The sequence below is a fragment of the Hypanus sabinus genome, chromosome 2 (genome assembly GCF_030144855.1).
Source record: "Hypanus sabinus isolate sHypSab1 chromosome 2, sHypSab1.hap1, whole genome shotgun sequence".
Lineage (NCBI taxonomy): Eukaryota > Metazoa > Chordata > Chondrichthyes > Myliobatiformes > Dasyatidae > Hypanus > Hypanus sabinus.
This window is the reverse complement of record NC_082707.1, coordinates 154182037-154206365: the sequence shown is the minus strand read 5'-3', so window position 1 is coordinate 154206365 and position 24329 is coordinate 154182037. Positions and strand designations below refer to the sequence as shown.

General features: G+C 38.1%; 1 protein-coding gene across 2 annotated transcripts in view; it reads left to right on the top strand.

Moving 5' to 3' along the window:
• daam1a (dishevelled associated activator of morphogenesis 1a) overlaps window positions 1-23696 on the top strand; it is a 168496-nt gene extending 144800 nt beyond the window's left edge. For both annotated transcript variants that reach the window (XM_059956979.1, XM_059956987.1), the window contains 8 exons: window positions 4503-4609; window positions 9559-9647; window positions 13477-13645; window positions 14526-14633; window positions 15664-15724; window positions 18381-18512; window positions 20484-20654; window positions 21703-23696. In XM_059956979.1, the coding sequence (XP_059812962.1) occupies window positions 4503-4609; window positions 9559-9647; window positions 13477-13645; window positions 14526-14633; window positions 15664-15724; window positions 18381-18512; window positions 20484-20654; window positions 21703-21909 (1044 nt within the window). In that variant the 3' untranslated portion in view covers window positions 21910-23696. The remainder of the gene's footprint in view (window positions 1-4502; window positions 4610-9558; window positions 9648-13476; window positions 13646-14525; window positions 14634-15663; window positions 15725-18380; window positions 18513-20483; window positions 20655-21702) is intronic.
• Window positions 23697-24329: the final 633 nt, after the last annotated feature.

The window sequence follows — 24329 nt, the reverse complement described above, 5'->3', positions numbered from 1 at the left end:
TGCATAAAGCGAAAAAGAAATTATCCCGATTGTGTATTGTCAGCACTGGAGTGGACGTATGCCTCTTAATGAAACAAGCAAAATTCTATCTAATATTGAAGGTAATTGTGAATATTCAGCAGGCTGGTCACAGAAATTTAAGAAAAGGCACAGCATTAAATTTTTAAAGCGTCTGCTGATCATGATAATCTAGCACCAGAACACGTCTGCAATCCTGATTGTGTTTATACTTTGCATATAACCTAAAAAATGAGAATACAAATGAGTTGTACTGTATGTAACCTTTTAACCAATACATGGCATTGTAGGTGGAGATTGAAAACCTGCCGTTGTTTGTTTGTCAACAGCTAATTCAGGTCTTCTCCTGATGCTGCTGTAGTGCTTTTGTTACCCTGCATAAATAAAATTTTCAATATATTAATGCTATGTAATAATTTTTACTGTTAAATATGTATGTGTTATCACAAGTGCAAGACAAAGGCTGCTTACAGGTAACATATAACTTCAGTCAGAAATGACGGTGATCCCAAGCAATCTCATTGTATACTCCAAGATCTAAAAAAATCCAAAACACTTCTGGCCCCAAGCATTTCAGATAAGGGGTATTCTACCTGCATAGTGCTTTGGGGATGCTGCACCTGGAGTACTATAAACTGTTTTGGAATTTTTACTGACAGTGGATGTATTAACATTGGTGGCATTTCAGACAGGATACACTAAGATGATTCTTGAGGTAAAGGGTTTGTCTTATGGGGAGTAATGAAGCAGACAACTATATTTGTGGTTTGCTTGATTGTTGTGATAGCTTTATAAGGAAATTATTTTCCTGCTTCACTGTTCTGATCTATCCATTTACATCCTGTAAATACTTTGTTTGGATTATGAATGAACCTGGGAAAAAAGAAATGTATCTTGGATTCTGGTCTACTCCCACCCCCCCCCCCCCCATGTGTATGTCCCTGACAGCCACTGCATTTGGCAGTAGCACGGAACGCTATACTGGGCAGCAGGACGTTCTTACAAGAACCTGTTGTAATGACTGATTGGAAAGTGAAATGCAAGATAACTTATTGCTGCTACCACCTCCTCTCCATTGTTAAGTCAGTTTTTATGCTCCGGTATGCTCTGTGCTTTGTGGCCATATGTTCCTGTAATTGACCTACTCTTAAGTTTCTGTAATTAAGCTGAAGATCAGGAAGTGCACACCAGCTGGGTTTTGCTGAAAAGGAAATGGTAGGTAGTGTGTTGCATATCAGCAGTTTGATTTCAGGGAAATGTTCCATTGTGTATTATAGTGGAAATGGAAATCAGTCACTTTTGCAAACGTGCATGTTTTAGAATTTTAATTAGCACAGGCAGATTGTGGGTCCATTCAGGTATTTAAACATGAATTCCAGCAGTTGTAAATAGTGCATCTAACCAATTTTTCTGTAATGATGTTTTTTTAAAATGAAGTGAATGACTAAAATACTTTGAAAACTACTATGTTGAAGCTTTAGCAATACTGAAATTAACCTGAGATGAAAGCCAGTAGTACCAATTGCTAAAGCTAAATGCCCTTATTGAAGAACCGGGGAAAAAATCTGGAGCTACCATTCTTTTGCTTATATTGGAAGAAGTATGATTTTTGTGTTTGTCTTTGAATTTTTTTCTTGTATTGTTGAGTTAAGTAACATCAAATCACATAGTTAAAAATGTGTTCATTCCAAGTTTATTTAGAAGTTCATGATTATTTACTTGAATACTGTTTACATATTTGGTAGCAGGTTAGTAATAATAAAAAAAATCATTGTATTTTTTTTTACCTGATTGTAATGATTTTACATGTTTTGTAATGATTTTTCCATCTTATTAATTACATGACATTTCCAATCTGAAAGTCCGTACAGCTTTTCTGTTTAGGCTTAGGGCAAAGAAGCTCACTTGTTATTTTATAGGAATCTCCTTGCACCTTAATCACTTCTTTCATCAATTTGGCTCCATGCTGCCTCATCTGACTGCCATTAGTGAACTGAGTAGACACAGCTGGTTACAGTTTAAAATGTGAATGAAATAAAAGAGTTCTTACAGAGTTGCATGATTGGGAGCTTTGTAATGTCATCCAGATCAAGGGTGCTTGTTCCTTTAGATGAAGGGAAGATGTTCAGAAGCACAAGTCACTATTGACTGTTGCTAATTACCTAAACCAAGATGTCAGTTTGAGGGGGAAAATAGAAAGTTTTACAATAGATAGACAATAGACAATAGGTGCAGAAGTAGACCATTCGGCCCCTCGAGTCTGCACCGCCATTCTGAGATCATGGCTGATCATTCACTATCAATACCCAGTCCCTGCCTTGTCCCCATATCCCTTGATTCCCCTATCCATAAGATACCTATCTAGCTCCTTCTTGAAAGCATCCAGAGAACTGGCCTCCACCGTCTTCCGAGGCAGTGCATTCCACACCTCCACAACTCTCTGGGAGAAGAAGCTCTTCCTCAACTCTGTTTTAAATAACTGACCTCTTATTCTCAATCCATGCCCTCTGGTACTGGACTCTCCCAACATCTGGAACATATTTCCTGCCTCAATCCTATCAAATCCTTTAATTATCTTAAACGTTTCAATCAGATCCCCTCTCAATCTCCTCAATTCCAGCGTGTACAAGCCCAATCTCTCCAATCTCTCTGCGTAAGACAGCCCTGCCATCCCAGGAATCAACCTAGTGAATCTACACTGCACTTCCTCAATTGCCAGAATGTCCTTCCTTAAACCTGGAGACCAAAACTGTACACAATATTCCAGGTGTGGTCTCACCAGTGCCCTGTACAAATGCAAAAGAACATCTTTGCTCTTGTATTCAATTCCCCTTGTAACAAAGGCCAACATTCCATTTGCCCTCTTCACTGCCTGTTGCACCTGCTCATTCACCTTCATTGACTGGTGAACTAGGACTCCTAGGTCTCTTTGCATTTCTCCCTTACCTAACTCGACACCGTTCAGACAATACTCTGCCCTCTTGTTCCAGCTTCCAAAGTGGATAACTTCACATTTATTCACATTGAATGACATCTGCCAAGTATCTGCCCACTCACTCAGCCTATCCAAGTCTCCCTGTATTCTCCTAATGTCCTCTTCGCATGTCACACTGCCACTCAGTTTAGTATCGTCAGCAAACTTGCTGATATAGTTTTCAATGCCCTCATCTAAATCATTGACATAAATCGTAAAGAGCTGTGGTCCCAATACAGAGCCCTGTGGTACCCCACTAGTCACCTCCAGCCAGTCTGAGAAACACCCATTCACTGCTACCCTTTGCTTTCTATCTGCCAACCAGTTTTCTATCCATGTTGAAACCCTGCCCCCAATGCCATGAGCTCTGATTTTACTCACCAATCTCCTATGTGGCACCTTATTGAATGCCTTATCAATTGCTTTAGGTAGAAAGTTGCTGTAACATACCTGTTACACTGGAAAACTATTGATGATTAGACCATTAGGTTCATAAATCCAGGATAAATTATTGAAGCATCTGTCGAAAAGTAGTAGAAAGGGCTTGCTACAATTTCAGGTCAAAGGAGCAAATTTGACTTTTGAAATAATACAATTATTAGATTTTTTTGTCAATTTACATAGATTTTTAAAAAACTGTACTTTTTAACTGAAATGTGTATATATAGAATTGCTAACACCATAATCTGACACCATATTTAAATACTTACACTAGCAGAATGCATAAATGAAGTTGTGAGCAAGTATTGCAGTTGGTGGTACAGCCTCAGTTTATTGGAAATTAACAAGTTTCATCCAAAAAAACTTTTCATAGCTGAGCTTGAAGAATTTATCGAGATTTGGTTTTAAAGATATCAAGATGAATTTGGGCATTAAAAGTCGTGGAGTTTATGACAACATAAAGCTTCACAGCTGAGCCTGAAAAAGTTATCAACATGTTATATATATACTGAAAAGGGTTGAAGATGCTCCTTACTATCTTAGTCTTAAAGGGGCACTCCTTTATTTTAAACTCAGCCAGCTTCATCATGGGCACTAGTGTCCAGCATCGAGGACACCTTCAAAAGGCGATGCTTAAGAAAGGCAGTATCCATTATCAAGGGCCCCTATCACCCAAGACATGCCCTCTTCTCATTACTACCATCAAGAAAAAGGTACAGGAGCCTGAAGACGCATGCTGAAAATTTCAGGAACAGCTTCTTCCCGTCTACCATCAGATTTCTGAATGGGCAATGAATCCCTGACCAGCACCTCACTATTTTTCTTTCTATTTTTGCACTACTTAATTTTTTTTTATATGTACTTACTGTAATTTAGTTTTTTATTATTAATTGCAATGTACAGCTGCCACAAAACAACAAATTTTACAACATTTGCCAGTGATATTAAATCTTATACTGATTCACTAACTGAATTACATATTTTCCAGATTAGTTATATGATTGACAGTGGGTTAACAGAAAAATTGTGTTATATATTTTACAGAAATAATGTCCAATTTGCCTTTCAGCTGCTGAAATTTGTCCCAGAAAAGAGTGACATTGATATACTGGAAGAACACAAACATGAAATAGAGCGCATGGCTAAAGCAGACAGGTTCCTGTATGAAATGAGCAGGTAAGTACATCAAAACTCTGGTGTGAGCACCCCGAACAAACCAGTTTGGTGCTGCAGCCCTTTTATCTTCCATGTTATGTACCACATGCTATCAAGCCACATGTTCTTGTGTAGAAATTCCTCAAGTATGGCGTTTCCATCAGGAACAAATTATGCAAAAAAAGAGAACTGAACTGGCAGGCAGTTTCATGGAACCTGTGGACTTGTTTTGGAGGCGTGCCAGCTAAGGCAAATGACCAGAGACATCGTGTGTTAAAACAATTGTTTTCTTTATACAAATTGAAACTTCCTTAAACACAAAGGATTTTTTTCATCTTCAGTTTGGCTTTTGATATCAAATGATAATTTCAAACATACTGATTTTTTTAATACTTGGAATTGTAAGAGCTTAAAAACTTTTATAGACTGTACATTTTTTTGATGTTTGTCTGTGCCATAATTTGATTTATGCTTTGAATACCACTAATTTTAAAACAGTTAAGATGGGTTTAATTAATCCAGGATGATTGCAGTGGTGATGAGTCTCTGGTGAATAAAATCGATGATCTCAGAGCTAAAGGGACTTTAGGACCGCGTGTGTCCTTTGTTTCATGGAATCCTGGTTAACTCCTTCTGTATCAGATGCAGCAATTCAGGTCGACAGGTTTACTATACATCGTCAGGATAGATCTATAGAGTCTCTCAAAAGCAGAGGTGGAGGAGTATGCCTCATGATCAACTCTTCTTGCTGCACAAATATATCAGTGCTGTCCCAGTGCTGCTCACCAGACCTGGAATATCTAGCGGTTAAGTGCCTTCCTTCTTACCTACCACGGGAGTTCTCCAGGGTCATTCTGGTAGCAGTACACCTTCCACCTCTGGCCAATGTCAATCATGCTTTAGATGATCTGAACAATGGAACCAACATGCGCAAAACAGTGCATCCTGATGCCTTGTTTTGGGAGATTTTAACCAGGCCATTCTGAAAAAAAATCACTAAGCAGCTACCATCAACAGATCACTTGCCATACTAGAGGAAACAACACACTGGACCATTGCTACGCCACCATCAAGAATGCCTACCACGCTTTCTACGCCCTCACTTCAGGAAGTCTGATCACCTGGCTGTACTTCTACTCCTGAGTATAGGCAGAGACCAGGTACCAGTCATGAGGACCAAGAAGATATGAACAAGGGAAGCACAGGAATGCCTACTGGACTGTATTCAGGGATTCATCTTGAAACCTGAATGAGTATGCTGCAGTTGTCACCGACTTCATTAAAACTGGTGTGGATGAGTGTGTGCCTACAAAGACTTACTGTACATTCCCAAATCAAAAGCTGTGGATGAACCAGGAGGCAGGTCATCTTCTGAAGGCTAGATCCATGGCATTCAAGTCTGGCGACCCAGGCCTGTACCTTCTGTGCCCACTTTGAAAGGGAGAACACAACTACAGCTGTGAAGATCCCTGCTTCACCTGATGACCCTGTGATCTCTGTCTCAGAGGCCGATGTTAGACTGTCTTTAAAGAGAGTGAACCCTCATAAGACAGAAGGTCCCAATGGAGTACCTGGTAAAGCTCTGAAAACCTGGGCCAACCAACTAGTGAGAGTATTCAAGGACATCTTCAACCTCTCACTGCTACGGGCAGAAGTTCCCACTTGCTTTAAAAAGGCAATAATTATACCACTGCCTAAGAAGAATAATATGGGCTGCCTTAATGACTATCACCCGGTAGCACTCACATCTACAGTGATGAAATGCTTTGAGAGGTTGGTCATGACTAGACTGAACTCCTGCCTCAACAAGGACCTGGACCTATTTGCCTATCGCCACAATAGGTCAAAGGCAGATGCAATCTCAGTGGCTCTTCACACAGCTTTAGACCACCTGGACAACACAAACACCTCTGTCAGGATGCTGTTCAGGAATTATAGCTCAGCATTTAATACCATCATTCCCACAATCCTGATTGAGAAGTTGCAGAAACTGGGCCTCTGTACCTCCCTTTGCAATTGGATCCTCGACTTCCTAACTGGAAGACCACAGTCTGTGCGGATTGGTGATTGCTGACTATCAACACTGGCGTACCTCAAGGGTGTGTGCTTGGTCCACTGCTCTGCTCTCTATATACACCTGACTGTGTGGCTAGGCATAGCTCTAATACCATCTATAAATTTGCTGACGATACAAACATTTTTGGTGGAATCTCAGGTGGTGACAAGAAGGACGTACAGGAGTGAGATATGCCAACTAGTGGAGTGGTGCCGCAGCAACAACCTGGCACTCAACGACAGTAAGACAAAAGAACTGATTGTGGACTTCAGGAAGGGTAAGATGAAGGAACACATACCAATCCTGATAAGAGGGATCAGAAGTGGAGAGAGTGAGCAGCTTCAAGTTCCTGGATGTCAAGATCTCTGAGGATCTAACCTGGTCCCAACATATCGATGTAGTTATAAAGAAGGCAAGACAGAGGCTATACTTCATTAGGAGTTTGAAGAGATTTGGCATGTCAACAAATACACTCAAAAATTTCTATAGATGTACTGTGGAGAGCATTCTGACAGGCTGCATCGCTGTCTGGTATGGAGGGGCTTCTGCACAGGACCGAAAGAAGTTGCAGAAGGTTGTAAATCTAGTCAGCTCCATCTTGGGTACGAGCCTACAATGTACCCAGGACATCTTAAAGGAGCGGTGTCTTGGAAAGACAGCGTCAATCATTAAAGACCTCCAGCACTAGGGCATGCCCTTTTCTCACTGTTGCCATCAGGAAGGGGGTACAGAAGCCTGAAGGCACACACTCAGCGATTCAGGAACAGCTTCTTCCTCTCTGCCATCTGATTCCTAAATGGACATTGAAGCTTTGGACACTACCTCACTTTTTTAATTACAGTATTTGATTTTCGCACATTTTTAATCTATTCAATATACGTAAACTGTATTTATTTATTTTTTATTATTATTTATTTTATTTACTTTTTTTCTCTTCTATATGATGTATTGCATGGAACTACTGCTGCTAAGTTAATAAATTTCACATTACATGCCAATGATCAGAAACCTGATTCTGATATTGATTCTTCATTTTACAATAAGGTCAACAACAAATCAACCACTATTTATACACCCTGTCCCAATTGTCCTTTCCATTCAGGTGAAGAGAAGGGGAAATTGTGTAGGGTATAATATGGGTAGGGTGGATAGTCTATCTTTTGTCCACCTTGTTTTAGAAGTTGTACATTACTGTGCAAAATTGTTAGGCACTCTAGATTTATAAAATAACTTTTGTTTCAGATGTTTAATTTCTGACGTCTGCATTAGTGTGTCTGTAGAAAAGAGCAAATTTTAGTTTTCTTAACATTCATTTACCAAAATAAATGCTACTGAGAACTTGTTGTGTTTTGTTAAAGTAGTAACATATTAAGTAATACACCCCTTTTCAAATAAAATCTTGATTACTTTGTAGGTTTGTAGCCCAGTGCATGATTAAACAAAGATAATAAACAGATGTAAATAATCAATGACATAATGAGTTGAATGAACTAAAATGATTAACTGAAACAGAAACAGCTGTAGAAATAATCAAATTAGGCGAACGGCAACCAAACTAAAAGATGAGGGTGTGACTGTTTAACCTTCAAATCATCAAATCTTACACCATGGCAAGAGTGAGCACAGCAACCAGATACAAGATGGTCATCCTGTATCAGCAAGGTTTCTCCCAAACAGAAATTTTGTGGCAGACAGGTGTTTCAAGATGTGCTATCCATGCTCTTCTGCAGAAGCACAAAGAGATGGTCAAGGTTGAGGACCAGAAATGCAGTGGTCGGTTTGGGTAACGGAGTGCAGCAGACTAGGGATAAATCAAACTGATGTCCCTTCTAAACCGGAAGAGGTCCAGCACTGTTATCAGCTCTGAACTCTCAAAAACCACTGGAACTCAAGTATACCCCTCCAGAGTCCAGAGCAGTCTTGTCGTAACTGGTCTTAACGGAAAAGTTTCTGCCAAAAAGGCATTCCTCCAAAATGGAAGCAATGTTAAGAGACTCCCCTGCATACAGAAACACAAGGAATGGGGCGCTGAACTATAGCAGCAAGTGCTCTAGACTGATGAGTCAAAAGTTGAAATTTTTGGCTCAAGCAAGAGGCAGTTTGTCCAAAGAAGAACAGAAGACCACTACAAGGATAATTATCTGCAGCCAACAGTGAAGTGTGGCAGAGGGGCTGAATTTCTGCAAGTGGAGTTGGTGCTCTGGTCAGAATTAATGGTGAAAAGTATAAGCAGAGTCTCATTCATCATGCTATACCATTAGGGAGATGTCGATCAGTCCCAATTTCATTCTGCTGCTGGACGGTGACCCCAAACGCACAGCCAAAATCATAAATAACTATCTTCACCAAAAAGAAGAACAAGGGGTTCTGCAACAGATGGTATGGCCTCTACAGAGCCCTGATCTTAACAGCAGCAAAGCTGTCTGGGATTACCTGGCGAGAGAGACAGCTATGTTCTGCAGAAGAAATGTGGCAAGTTCTCCAAGATGCTTGGAAGAACCTATCAGCTGATTTTCTTACAAAACTGCACAGCAGTCTACCTAAGAGAATGGATGCCGTTTTAAAGGTGAAGAGTGGTCACACTAAATATTGATATGATTTAGTATTTTTACTATTCACTGCTTTGTTGTAAATTTTTTGACATTTAGAAATTTTTCATTCAATTATTTTTGAAAATATCTTCGCTTTACAGAAATTTCTTTCATGTACCTAAGACAGTACTGTATATCCACACTGCAGAAGTGAATAAATATTCAGGTCCCAGGTGTTAAAATGTCATAATTGGAAAGGAAATGCACAACTAAATGGAAATGATTCAAACTGAATGCTTAGAATTTCTAGGATGTTTATTTTAACAAAATTGCTGACAATAACTGGGATTTAAGTTTTCACAGTGTGACTTTATTTTTATTAGAATTCCTCATTATCAGCAGAGATTACAGTCACTGTATTTCAAGAAGAAATTTGCTGAAAGAGTGGCAGAAGTTAAGCCTAAAGTTGAAGGTACAACTTTTCTCATCAGACTGTCTTGTTATTCAGTAGGTTTTGTCTATTACTGTATTCATAATGCTCGCTTCAGTAGAAAGCTGATGGTCATTTTTGTGTGACATGTGACTTCTATGATTTAGCTATATGCTTTTAACATAGACTGATGGTATAACCATTCTTATTTCTCATTTGTGGTGACTCAAAGTCTAAAGCATTCAGGTATTGTTAAACCACTACCCTGGCTGTTTTTCATTAGTGTATGTAAAATAGAGGTCATGTTATATGGGGGTCATAGAATGTGTTTCAATTTTCAATTGTGATTTTAGCCACATACCCTCCCTTGTCCTGTGTCTTGTGGTCTTATTTAAAATCAGGACATGTTATTTCTACTTGTCCTTCTGGGAAATATTTGTTATAAAAATACATGCTCCACTTATGTGACACTGGTATATTTTATAGTGTAGAATCACGGGCCAGGTAGTCAAGTTTGAATAGAATTATCTGAGCCAGTTTTATTTAAGGGTTTTTACATAAGTAGAGTGCCCAGAATGCTAAAAGTAGGCATAACATTTTATATTATTTGAAAGGTATTAAAGAAAATAGAACTGAACAGATCTTCTTGTTTATTATGAAGCCTGGTGAATGGAGTGTTGGATCAAGAAATGTAGCTGGGAAAATTTGTTCCTTCATCTTGTGAAATTAATTTGCAGTATGTTTTAATATCTACATAAATGTACAAATGTACATTGGAAAATTAGTAAGAATAGAACATTTGCAGGGGGATGGGAACCAGAGTTCCAGAACAGATGGTGGAAAGATTGTGAAGACAAATGTTGGCAAGACCTGGGGCAAAGTCAGAAACGAAACGATTGAGCATAGTGCAAACATTGTCCTGAACTGCATATGTTTCAATGCAAGTATCATAGGAAAGACCAATGAGATCAGGACATGGGTCAACACCTGGAATTATGATATTGTAGCCATTAGTGAGACTTGGTTGCAGAAGTGCCCCAACTAGCAGCTCAATATTCTGAGGTTTCATTGTTTTGGATGTGACAGGGCAGAAGGGGTTAAAGGAGAGGCTGCATTGCTAATCAGGGAAAATGCCACGGCAATGCTCAGCCAGGATAGACGGGAGAACTCATTGAGGTGTTATGGATGGAAATGAGAAATAAGAAAGGTATGATCATGTGAATGGGGCTATATTACAGACTGCCCAACAGTCAGAGGGATTTATAGAAACAGATTTGTAGAGAGATTGCTGACCTTTGCAAGTAACATGAGGCTGTTATAGTAGGTGATTTAACTTTCTACATACTGAGTGTGACTCCCACACTGTAAAAGGATAGAGTTTGTCAGATATGTACAGGAAAGGTTCTTTAATCAGTATATAGAAGTACCAACAAGAGAGTGTGTGACGCTTGATCTGCTGTTAGGGAGCGAAACAGAAGTTTGTGTGGGGGAACACCTTGCATCTAGGGATCACAATGCCATTAGTTTCAAAGTGAATATGCAAAAAGATTGGTCTGGTCTGCAGGTTGAGGTTCTAAATTGGAGAAAGGCCAACTTTGATGGTCTCGGGAAGGATCTGGCAAGTGGATTGGGAAAGGCTGTTTTCTGGCAAAGGTATACTTGGAAAGTGGGAGGCCTTCAAAAGTGAAAATGTAGGAGTACAGAGCTTAAAAATTAAGGATAGCAAGTGTAGGGAACCTTGGTTTTCAAGAGATATTGAAGCCCTGGTTAAGAAAAATGGGTGTATGGAAGGTGTAGGCAGGTAGGAACAAATGAGTTACTTCTGGATTATAAGAAGTGCAAGGAACACTTAAGAAAGAAATCAGGAGGGCTAAAAGAAGGCATGAGGTTGCCTAGCAGACAAGAAAAAGGAGGATCCTGAGGGATTCTACAGATACCTTAAAAGTAAAATGATTGCAAAGAGCAGAATTGGTGCTCTGGAGGATCAGAATGGTAATCCATGTGTGGAGCCAAAAGAGGTAGGGGTTGAATGAAATCTTTGCTTCTGTATTTATCCAGGAGAGGGACACAGAAGTGAGGCAAAGTGGCATCAACTTCATGGATCCTTTACAGATTACAGGGGAGGAGGTGTTTGTTGCCTTGTCTTGTCTTGTTGTGGGTAAATCCCCAGGGTCTGACAAGGTGTTTTCTTGGACAAAGGCATTGCAGAAGTTGCCAGGGCCCTAGCAGGCATAGTTAAATCATCCCTAGTGAAAAGTGAGGACCAGAGGAATGGAGGATTGTAAATGTTTACCTGCCAGTGAATAAAGGCTCTAAAAATAAACCAGGAAATTATAGGCCAGTGAGTATGATATCAGTAGCGGGAAAGTTATTGAAAGGTATTCGAAGGAACCATATATCTGAGTATTTGGATTGACTTGAACTGATTAAGGATAGTCAGCATGGCTTTGTGTATGGTAGGTTATTTCTCGAGAAAGTTACCAGGAAAGTGATGAAGACAGGGCAGTGGATGTTGTCTATGTGGACTTTAGCAAGGTATTTGACAAGGTCCTGCATGGGAGGTTGGTCAAGAAGGTTCATTCGCTTGGCATTCAAGATGTGTTAGTAAATTCTATTAGACTTATTAATAATTAATAAATTCTGTTAGCTTTGTGGGAGAAGCTGGAGCGTGGTAGTAGATGGTTGCCTCACTGACTGGACGCCTGTGATTAGTAGAGTGCCACAGGAATTGGTGATGGGTCCGTTGTCGTTTGCCATCCATATCAAGCTCTTGATGATACTGTGGTTAACTGGATCAGGAAATTTGCAGGTGACAATACAGTTGCGCATGCAGTCAGATTTCCTAGTGAGGAAGGCTATCAAGGCTTTCAGTGGGATGTGGACCAGGTGGAAAAATAGGCTGAAAAATGTCAGATGGAGCTTAATGCAGCCAAGTGCTAGGTGTTGTATTTTGGTAGGACCAAGCATGGTGGTTCTTACACCATGAACAATAGGACACTGAGAAATGCTGTAAAACAAAGGGATCTGGGAATACAGGTGCATAATTCATTGAATGTGGCGTCAGAGGTAGATAGGGTTGTAAAGGAAGCTTTTGGCACATTGTCCTTCATATATCAAAGTATTGCGTACAGGAGACGAGTTATTCTTTTGAAGTAGTATAAGATGTTGGGGAGGCCTGATTTGGAGTATTGTGTGTAGTTTACAACCTGCAGGAAAGATGTAAATGAAGTTGTAAGAGTAAAGGTAAAATATATATGGATATTCCTGGAATGTAAGGAAATATTGAATAAGTTAGGACTTTATTCCTTGGAGTGTGGAAGATTGAGGAGATTTGATAAGAGGTATACAAAATCGTGATGGGTGTAGATAGGATAAATGTAAGCAGGCTTTTTCCACTGAGATTTGGTGAGATGCAACCAGAGGTCATGAGTTAAATGTGAAAGGTTTAAGGGGAGCACGAGAGGAATCTTCTTCACTCAGGGCTGTGAGAGGGTGGAATAAGCTGGCAGCAAAAATGGTGCATGTCAGCTCAATTTCAACTTTTAAAAGAAGATTGAATAGGTATATGAATGGTAGGGAAATGGAGGGTTATGGTTCCAGTGCGGGTCAATGGAGTAGCCAGTTTAAATAGCTTTGTACAGATTGGGTGGGCTGAAGGACCTACTTCTAAGCTGTATTTTTCCTTGACTCTATGACTCTCTATTTTACTCCTTTATTTATTTGAAGGAGCTTTAAATAACCTAATGCCTGGTTTCAGTTTTGTTTTGTAATTTAAGTTGCCGAGCTCTTAGTTAATTTTAATCCATGGTATCTCGTTGAGATATTGTGTATTGCATCTAATTCACCGATATGATTTTTTTTCTTCTTCTAGCTATTCGTCTGAGCTCCAAGGAGGTTTTGCAAAGCAAAAATCTGATGCAGCTGTTGGAAGTGGTGTTAGCTTTTGGCAATTACATGAACAAGGGACAAAGAGGCAATGCTTTTGGTTTCAGACTCTCTAGTCTGAACAAGATTGCAGACACCAAGTCTAGTATTGAGAAGTAAGGCATTGTCAACCCTGTGGTTTTTGAAATGAAATTATGTTGCTACGCTGTCAGTTTTAAGACCAGTGTTGCTCTCTGTTCCTTTAACTAGACTGCATTCAAAGATTTTTCTCAGTCTGTTATGCTTATTGACTATAGAGACTATTATGAAAACTGAAGAAGAATGTAAGCAGTGACTGATGTTTATTTTCAAAACTTGGAGCAAGTTGTCCTCCTGAGTCTAAAAAATCAGTAAAATAACCTCTTTAGCCTTGTGAACTTTGTGGAAATGGACCTTCAATTTGTGAAGTAATATTTTTGTGAAAACTTTTATTTTGGGAATTCAATCACTGTTCTACCATGCTGTTAGATTGCAGCTGATTTATCTGCCCTTGCCTCACTGAGTCTCTATTGATTTTCTTGCCTAATAACAATGTTATTAATTATATTATTATTATTATTATTATTATTATCTGTTAATAACAATCTCAGGCACTTGACCCAACCTAGCTCTGCCTGTAGAAAGTTAAGCTCTACTGCATGGGAGGAGAAAATATGTTTGCAGAATTTGTATTTAAAAGGCTTGGTGCTTCTATCACTGAAGAAAAATTAATTCCACCCCACCTCCAACTTTGAACTCAACCAAAAGATCGAGATTTTGTATTGATCCTATCAAATCCTTTGAGCACTTTAAAATAAAGAGTCAGGGAAGTGTATCACCCATTTTGATGAAACAGATGGAAACAAAAAAGGCTAGAAACACTCAGTAAATCAGGCAGTTTCAGGTCAAAGAAATTTTGTCAGAACTGTACTATTCACCATGCATTGTTGATTTTTCTTGATTGTACTTTTGATTAAAAACATTTAATACTTTCATTTTTGTTCATTTTTGTTAAAGGAATATTACTCTTTTGCACTATTTGATTACAATTTTGGAGAAGAAATTTTCAAAAGTGGTGAACATCCACGATGATTTACAGAGTGTTCCAGACGCAGCCAAAGTAAAGTAAGTTTTTAATACTTGATAAGTGCTCAGTGAGAAGGTAGCCTTCTTTAATATTTCTTTGAGAAATTAAATAATTATTGAAATTCAGCGATGGCTTTTACCAGTTTTTTTTCTCAGTCATGTTTTGTGAGTGAGTTACAGGTGCTGAGTGGGATTCAGCAAATCTTTTTTCTTTTATCCCTTAATGTAAAGCTGGTAATGGAAATGTAGTAGGTGTGGTGAAGGTAGACCTCACTCACACTGCTGTTAGGTAGATAATTTTGCCCTAGCTACAATAAAGTGACGATGTAAGATACTGACATTAAGATTGTAAGTGATGTGGAGTTGATGGGTTTTTTTTTGTGCACCCTTTGCCCTTGTCATTCTGGGTGAACAGATTTAGGAGGTGCTGTCCAAGAAACTTAATGACTTGCTGTATGTCAGCCTATGGATAGTTCACACTTTATCTATACTGTATTAGTAGTAGAGATGTTATGTGCATGCTAACCTTTTGAGGGTTGGTGCAGAATAGGCTTTGACATGTGACATCGACCATAAGTGAAAAGGGATTTATTATAGGAGTTTCCCCAAGAGCTCTGAAAGCACAGGTGGGGAAGTGGAGTTGGTATGGGGTAAAGACTATCTACATCTTGGATCACTTATCTTTCTCTAACTTCATAAAGGCTGAAATAAATTTTGTCTCAGATCATTGACTTGTAGCATTTGGAGCTTTTAACTAATCAGAGCCATTTTCCACTCCCTTGTGGTCTAGTTGATAAACTGAAAATTCATTAGCTAATTAAAAATATTAATTTGAGAAAATGAATCAATCTTAAAATTACAAGATAATAATACATCTTGACATTATCCTTATAAGGAAGCTGTCTTTCTCACCCCTGTTGCTTCAGAATGTTGACCAAAAGCTTTACCCTTGGAGAAGTGAGATTACTTGAAACAAAAATGAGCTTAAAATTCATATTTGTGTTTACAATTGAGAAGCTATTCTCTTGAATGTGTGCCTTTAACAATGATGTGTGGTTTTGTTTTGCAGTTTGATTGAGTTGGAAAAGGAATTCAGTAGTCTGAGAAGTGGTCTGAAGGCTGTGGAGAATGTAAGTATTCCCAGTGTTCTGTTTCTTTGTTAGATTGTGTTTTTTTTATTATATATTTAACGGAAGCATGGGTGGGAAGTCTTCACATTCATCAGTATTCACCCATTTCCCTTCACATCAGACATGCTTCCTTCCTTCACTGCAAGTGCCTTTTCCTTTCCATATTGTGCATTTGAATTTACACTGGATCAGCCTGATTTTCTATTAGATATACTGTATCTTTCCAATACGACTTTTAAAGTTGGTCCAGTTTTTGTATATTTGTACAAACCTTTTCTTGAGCAGTACAGTGGTGTGGAAGGGAACAACCTTACACTGTATGTGATCAGCATTTCACTCACAGGAAACGCATTAGTCACCTCCAATTTGCTATTATGTTCTCACTTGGCTTTCTTCTATAATTCTATTGTTACAGCCATTTAAGAAGAGGAAAGCAAGTCACACAATGATACTATTTAGATTTTTTAAAATACTCTGTTTCTTTTTTTACAACCTTGAATTACAGTACTTTGAATTGTAGTGCAGTATACCATTTAAGAAGCTATTTCTGAAAAGGAAGTTACTTTAGTTGGTTAATTAAGATGTTTGCTATGTTTTGAGAGACACAAAATGTTTAAAAAATGTAGCACTTTCTTGATTCCTGTTCTTAGTGGATATGGAATATAATCAGTTATGTTTTAAAACTATAAAATGTATTGAATTGAGCACAATATTAATTATAGTATTGTAGGACTGCGTGTCTGAACATTTGAAGTGAGTGCAGAATATTTGAAAATGATTGCTTACAAAGGAGCCGTTAAGGGATTATGAACTGCATTTGTTTTGCACCTTGTGCACTTTGCCAACAGCAAGGAAAAGACAAAGGAATTCAGGAGGGGAAACATCTTGTACTGCTACTACTCGTCTTTCAAAAGTAGTTAAATGCCATTTTCAGTTATTTTGTAAATCCGCTGTATTTGTAAGGTGATGATTTCAGCAACAGCTGTGGGCCAGAATGGTGAGGTCACACAGGAAAGAAATGTTTAAATCTTAGTTACTACAAATGCATGAGATTCTGCAGGTGTTAGAAATCCAGAGCAACACACACAAAATGCTGGAGGAGTTCAGCAGGTCAGGAAGCATCTATGGAAATGAATAAACAGGTGGGGGAGGGGAAGGAGGGTAGCTAGAAGGTGAGAGGTGAAGCCAGGTGGGTGGGAAAAGTAAATGACTGGAGAAGGAGGAATCTGATGGGAGAGGAGAGTGGATCCTGGGAGAAAGGGAAGGAGGGGTACCAGCCAGAGCTAGCTGATGAGCAGTTGAGGAGAAGAGGTAAGAGGCCAGAGTGGGGAATAAAAGAAGCAAGAGGGAAGGGAACAAATTACTGGAAGTTTGAGAAATCGATGTTTATGCCATCAGGTTGAAGGCTACCTAGACCATGTATGAGGCATGGCTCCCCCATCCTGAGAGTGACCTCATTGTGGCAAAAGAGGAGACCTTGGACCAACGTGTCGGAAGGGGATAGGAATTAAAATGGTTGACCATTGCGAAATTCAGCTTTTGGTGGATGGAGTGGAGGTGCTCAACAAAGCAGATACCCCAGTTTCTGTTGCGTCTGACTGATGCAACATTCGGGGCGCCAGACACAATAGAGAACCCCAGCAGATTTCTTTTCCCAAGTACGTCCGCTCTGTATCTCCTCGACAGCTTTCAATTCACTGACCCTTACTGCCTCATTTTAACCTTGAATGTCCAGGCCCTATAAATTTCTATCACCCCATCAAGAAGGCCTTAAAGCTCTGCTCCCATTACCTCCCACCTCTTTATTCCTCCCCTCTTTCCCTACCCCTTTGCACCCCACCACTGCTCTGCGCCCTACCTCCCCCAGCCTTTCTTGCTGATGGGAAATTAGTGACATTGGTATTAATATTCAAAGGGAACTGGGTGTCCTTCTACACAGCTGAAAGTTAAAATGCAGGTGCAGCAGGCAATTAGAGGCCAATTAATTTGTTGACTTTTTTTGCAAGAGGATTTGAGTATGAGATGTTTTGTTATAATTAGCTAGGGTTAGGTGAGACCACAATTGGAGTATTGTGTACATTTTTTGGGCAGACTTACTAAAGAATGGGTATACTTGCTCTCAACAAAATACAACAAATATTCTTTAGACTGAGGTGACGGATCTGTCGAATGAGCAGAGGTTGATTAGGCTCAGCCTGTGATCACTAGACACGAGACAAATGAGAGGTGACCACATTGAAGCATCTTCATTTTGTTTGGAAGAGTTGACAGTGCAGATAGCTAAGGAGTCCTGAATATGGAGGTCTAATACCGGAAGCTGGTTATTTAGGACTGAAATAAGCTGAAATGTCTTTATGCTAGAGGGTCATTAAAGCTTTGGAGACTTGCTCATTGATTCCATTCAAAGTAGAGATTAATAGTTGTGGATCTTAAAAAAATAGAGGAGAAATGGGGATAGGGCAGGAAGATGAAATTGACAGAGAAGATCAGCCATGATCTTGTTGCGTGGTAAAATAAGCTTAAGGGTGTGAATGTTTCACTTGTTCTTATTTCTTATGTTCTCATCAATGAGCTAAACATTTTATTTCTGTGAGGAGAGGAAAAATGCTTTTTTGTTGTTCAAACAGTAGATTACTTTTAAAAATTATTTTTTTAGGAGCTGGAGTATCAAAAGTCACAATCTGCACAGCCTGGTGACAAGTTTGCCTCCGTAGTCAGTCAGTTTATTGCCGTTGCAAGTTTTAGCTTCTCTGAAGTGGAGGATCTTCTGTTGGAAGCTAAAGATCTGGTAATAGCATCAACATTTCTATGTATTTTTGTGTTTGAGTTCTTTTTTGAGGGATATCCCTTCTTTGATGGGCATGAGTGCATGATCTTCTCTGGCTGTCTTTCCATGCACTTTTCAGCACAGATTTCTATGTGTGAGTGAACATCCTGTTCCTGCTCTGCATTGGCATGACTACAGGTGAATATTCAGTGTTTCCCAACCGATTGTTGGCTGTCTTCCATGCAGGATATCTGAGATCAAAGTGCAGAAGTCACATACTCTCCTATCCTACAGTGCCATGTTAAGACCCAGCATGGATTACACTACACTGCCATTTTTGTTGTCAGATTTTAGTCAGCTATTTGTTAGCATAGTCAGTACCAAAAAAATGATTTTCCATTTCTTGCTTCTGTACTAAGGTAATTAAAACTGCTTTTCCTAGATGGTCTACATAGGAAAAAAGAAATAATATTTCATGTCAAAATCTAGGCAATTCAGTAAAAGAACTATTCAATGTAAAAGGAATAGTGATGCTTGAAAATTACCCTTTATCATTTGAATTCTGCCTTCTTTGTCCTTATTGTTAAATTATATTTTGTTAGAAATTTGGTTGAATTTAACTGACTTTTATGTAACATGTCTAGCAGCGACCAAAGAGAAATTAGCCCAGTAATGAATATTTTTGATTACCTAGTGTTTTTGAAATTTCTGTGGTCATACATCCATTATTAAAATGATTAACTACTTGCCTGGTTCCAATGGTTAATAAAATGAATATGTTTACTTCAACCCATAAAAATAATGTACAGATGGAACTAATAGTGAAACACTATGATAAGAAGTAAAGAGCTACATCAAAGGAACTTAGCAAATGAAATTTTTAACCAGTAAAATATTTACAACAGTTTTATGATCTAAAATAAATTGTTGGGCACTGCAGACTACTCTCTGTACAATGTTTTATTGGGTTCTCACTAAGTTGAACATCAGAAGAGTACTAGGAACAGTGAGTAACACTGAAATTCAAAACAGAAAATAACTCACCCCACTTAGTTTATACTTTAATTAATATCCAAGTCCTTTGTTTGCATTTGTGTTTATTGCTGTATATTTGCTGAATATCACAACTAAAAATGACATATGTGTGAGTTATTTTTATTGGATAGTGAGTCAGGGTAGTTGCGGTCCCAGCTACTCTGAAATGATGCTGTTGTATCATAATTTAGATGATGGGTTATGATGAGGTATTTCCTTAAAAGTATAGGGGTCAGTGAAACCTTGGATAATTGAACCTGCATCAGAGGACTGAGGAAACATAACATTGACAGGAACGATAAAATTCCAGCAAAAGTTACCAAATTATGTGAGAAAGGGAAATGTATGCTAATGCAAAAATCTTAAATTTGGTGCCTTGCAAACTTTTCAGTTTGTGCAATTGTAGATATCTTTAGAATTGAAAAACTCAAGGGCAGTTTCTACCCTGCTCTTATAAGACTATTAAACAGTTCCCTAGTATAAGATATACTCTTGATCTTGTAATTTAGCCCATTATGATCCTGGACCTTACTGCTTACCTGCACTGGGACTTTTTCTGTACTGTTACACTTTATTCTGCATTCTTTTGTTGTTTTTACTTTGCTATACCTCAACACACTGTGCAATAATTTGATCTGTATGAACAGTGTGCAAGATGAGCTTTTCATTGTATCTCAGTACATGTGACAATAATATTCCAATTCAAAAAGTATATTCTAGCTTGGCATTCTGTACTAGCACGAGTGTTTCAGATTGTAGCTTGAATATCTGAAAGTGAACTCTGAGAAATAAATTATTATAGTTTTGTCATAATTTTCCCATATGTGATTGGAAATAAAAGTTAACAGTCTATTTTGAACATTTTTATCTGCTGGGATATGTTTTTTGAATAAATGCTTTTGTTATTTGTATATTTACTTGTAACCCAATTTATGTGTTTCTTTTTCCACAAATCAGTTTAATAAAGCTCTAAAGCATTTTGGAGAAGAAACTGGCAAAATGCAGCCTGATGAGTTCTTTGGCATTTTTGATCAGTTCCTCCAAGCTTTTGCAGAGGCCAAACAGGAAAATGAGAACATGAGGAGGAAAAAGGAGGAGGAGGAACGACGAGCTAAAATGGAAGCACAGGTCAGACAGTATGAATTTTTAAATATGTAGAAAACCAAATGTGCATGCATACATAATGAAATGTTAGCAAGTTTCATGGAAATTAATATTTGAAAGGTTGATTATGTAAAGTTCCATGTAGAAACCTTTTTGAAACTGAATTGATCTGGATATTTTCTCAGGGCTAGCCTATATTCTTCATTTTATGCCATTGGATTGCAGTAATGACATTAACACAGCAGACATCAGTCTTCTATAAAATAGTGCATTCGGAAACAAAAAGATTTGGATGTAATGGATACTTAAATTTGAAAGTAGCTTTGTTGATATTTACTCTGAAGGATCTCAGCCTGAAACGTTGGCTGTTTATTCATTTCCATAGATGCTGGCTGGCCTGCTGAGTTCCTCCAGCATTTTGTGTGTGTCTTGCTCTGGATTTGCAGCATCTGCAGAATCTCTTGCATTTATGTTGTGTTGTTGCCTAATTTTTATTTTGTTAGTTTGCACATGTTACATTTATAAATTTATTGTTTTCAAATTGGAATAAGTTTTGATAGCTATAAACATGGGTTTATTTTGAGAGGAATACTAGGAACATGAAAAAGTAATTGGGTGTATGATCAAAGTATATTAGTTATTGGAGTTATTTATCAACTTTCCTGTCAAACATTCATAATATTCTTGTATTCCCCGAGTTTTATCATTTGCTAGATTTCCATCACCAGACTCGTTTATAAAACAGTATGGTGGTTCCATTTGTTTTACAATGGCAATTATAATGGATAAATTGCGTAATTTGGATATTGATGATTAGATTTTGGTTCCAAAAGAAGCTCGTTTTGTTCTACGCCTTCCAGTGCAAATTAATTAAGGCATGACTTTCTTCTGCCTCTCTGCTTTTCCCTTCAGTGATTGTCGAGGCAAAGTGATGCTTCCAGTAGTAATTTATGTAATTAAATTCACTTGGCTGTGAATTCTACAATCTGTGCAATGCATGGAGGATAGTCTGTTTTTTCAGGTTGAATCAGTTGGCAGTTTTCACAAGAAGTTCTCTGTTTTTAAATCCTAGCTTAAAGAACAAAGAGAAAGAGAGCGGAAAGCAAAGAAAGCAAAAGAAGGCAGTGAGGAAGGAGGAGAATTTGATGACCTGGTTTCAGCTCTACGTTCAGGAGAAGTTTTCGATAAAGATTTTAAGCTAAAGCGCAACCGGAAACGTGTCAGCAGCCAAGTGACAGATGGGAGTCGAGAACGACCAGCCATGAAGCTCAACTACTAAGTCATCATCTGTAGTACAGAATTATGGCTGTGCGTCAGCTAACTTATGTGTTACTATCCTGTTGTGATCCTGTTCACCAATTATCCTGCCTACTGGCCCTATTAGTGGCTGCTGCTCTTCACAGCAGGCCCCTTTTCCACTTTGTAGCTGGGTTTTGCATGCACCACTATTAATAAGAACTTTTATGTGGTGCTAAAGCACAGGAAACATTGGAGCATTCCAAGGATTTGCACATCAGATGAGTACAACTAGATGTCCATGATTTTTGTAATAAAAGTATATCCTTCCACAATGCCTCACTACGTAAGCATTGCATCGCAACTTCTCCATTCTGTTACCAAATGGATGAAAGATGGTGCTGACACAATAAGGAGATGTGTAGAACTGGTGATTATTTTGATGTGAATCTGACATGAATAAAGCATGCTGGAAAGACAGTGTTGACTTAAATAAGTGAAGTTTAGAAGGAACAGTTTAAGTATGTTTTTCTGAAGACCCTTGAACATCTGTGGCTTTTGACCTGCTTCCAAGGATTTGAGTGATTTCCCTTGATCATTTTTAAAAATGATTCTTATTTTGAAAATGCTTTATTTTAAACATCATTTTCTCAAACTATTTTCATGACTGAAAGTAAGTATGATCATGGAAATGCAAATATAGATGTTATCTTGGTGATATCCAGATCGTTTTTGTTTTTATATAAAACATTCCATAATTAATGTGGATGAAAGGGTTCTCTAAAGGGCAATGACAAATTGAACCTTTATTCTTGCTGCTGGCAGCTCTACAGCAGGACCATAACCAGACACAGAATATAGTTGAAGTGTTTCTATTCAGTTATATTGGTGGAGGAGATTAGGGAAGGGTTGGGGTGGGTGGGGGGAGGGCAGGGTCGTGTAGAGTGGTGAATTTTGACTAAAAGAAGAAATAAACTGTGTGTACTTGAAACTTGAATAACAAATGACATTCAATGTCTATCTAATTAACTGGCAATTACAGTCTGAAAATGGTTATTATAAATAGGCTGTGTGAATAATTAAGGACAATCGAAATCTACAGCCTATTTGTATTTGGGCGTATTTGGAAAGTGGTTTCAAACATAATATATATTCAAATACTGTAGCAAATACATCAAATTTTCTAGCCAAATTGTAAAGCATTCATTTGGTAACAACCAATGAGCCTTTCTCCGTAACCAAAGTGCCTGCAAACAGGTTTGTGTTTATGAATAGGGCTCACTCTTACTTTTCTTATTCTGGCTCTTGATGTTTTGTTTTAAAATTGTTTGGACACTGTACAGTTTAAACTATTGGCTAGGGGAAGTAAGTGTTCTGATTGGTCCTGTAAAGAGTGAGAACACAATAAAAGCATAGATCTGACTCTGTGTTTGCGAATGTGTGTGTATATATGTGTGTGTGTGTGTGTGTGCGTGCACATGCACGTATGTCCCTGTGTCCTTCCTGTCAAACTTTGATGCATCACTTTGCTTTCCTTTCCAGAATGGAAGTGTGAAAGCAGTTCCATTGTGCCACTGTTATAAGAATGTTTTAGACTGGTGCTGGTTCAGGTAGAAGCTTGTTTGTTTCTTGGGTTTATTTAACAAATATTTTCAACAATGCCAAAAATGGTTATAATATTTGTAAACAAGAATGTACACTAAGGATCTCATTTGTTTGGTAATTTAGTGGGATGTCATTTAATACAAATGTGAGCAGTCACAATTGCCATGTACCTTTATGACTTGTGAAATCCTTAACGGTAAAATGCAATAAAGTAGTTGAACCATTGTTTTCTCCACTGTGTCAAAAATACTAATTTGTTAAACTGTAGCTACCACTCCATCTCACAAACCTTCAGTGCTGATGCATTATGACCCTGACTATTAGTATTCCCAGCAATGCTTTTAAGTGTGATTATAGTCTGTATTCATTATCGTGGTTGTGGATTAATAAGAAACTGACCATTTTTAACATTTCTCTTAAATGGAGACTAGAATTTTCAGTACAAGTAAGAGGCCACGTTAACACAGCTTTGTTTTATTTGAAAGCATTCTTTATTAGGTTGAATCAGGAACTTGTCATGCCACAGTGGTAGTTTAATGTTGATAGGCAGCCCTGATCATTAATTGAATTATGAGGTGTTTTAGAATTATTTGGAAACTTGTATTAAAATCCTACTTGCATATTTTCATATATTGAAGACTTTTACATAAAATTTGGAGTAAGTTTTAGTAATTAATTTTGATTAATGGAATGTGACATGTGATAGAAGTAAATCTTGACTACTTAATTCTAAACAATGTCCTACCTGTGTTCTGTAGATATGTTCATGTTACATAAAAGAGAGACAAAATTTAACTACATTCAATTCAGTAATCAGGAAACATAACAATCTGCTAGAAGAACTGAGCAGGTCACGCA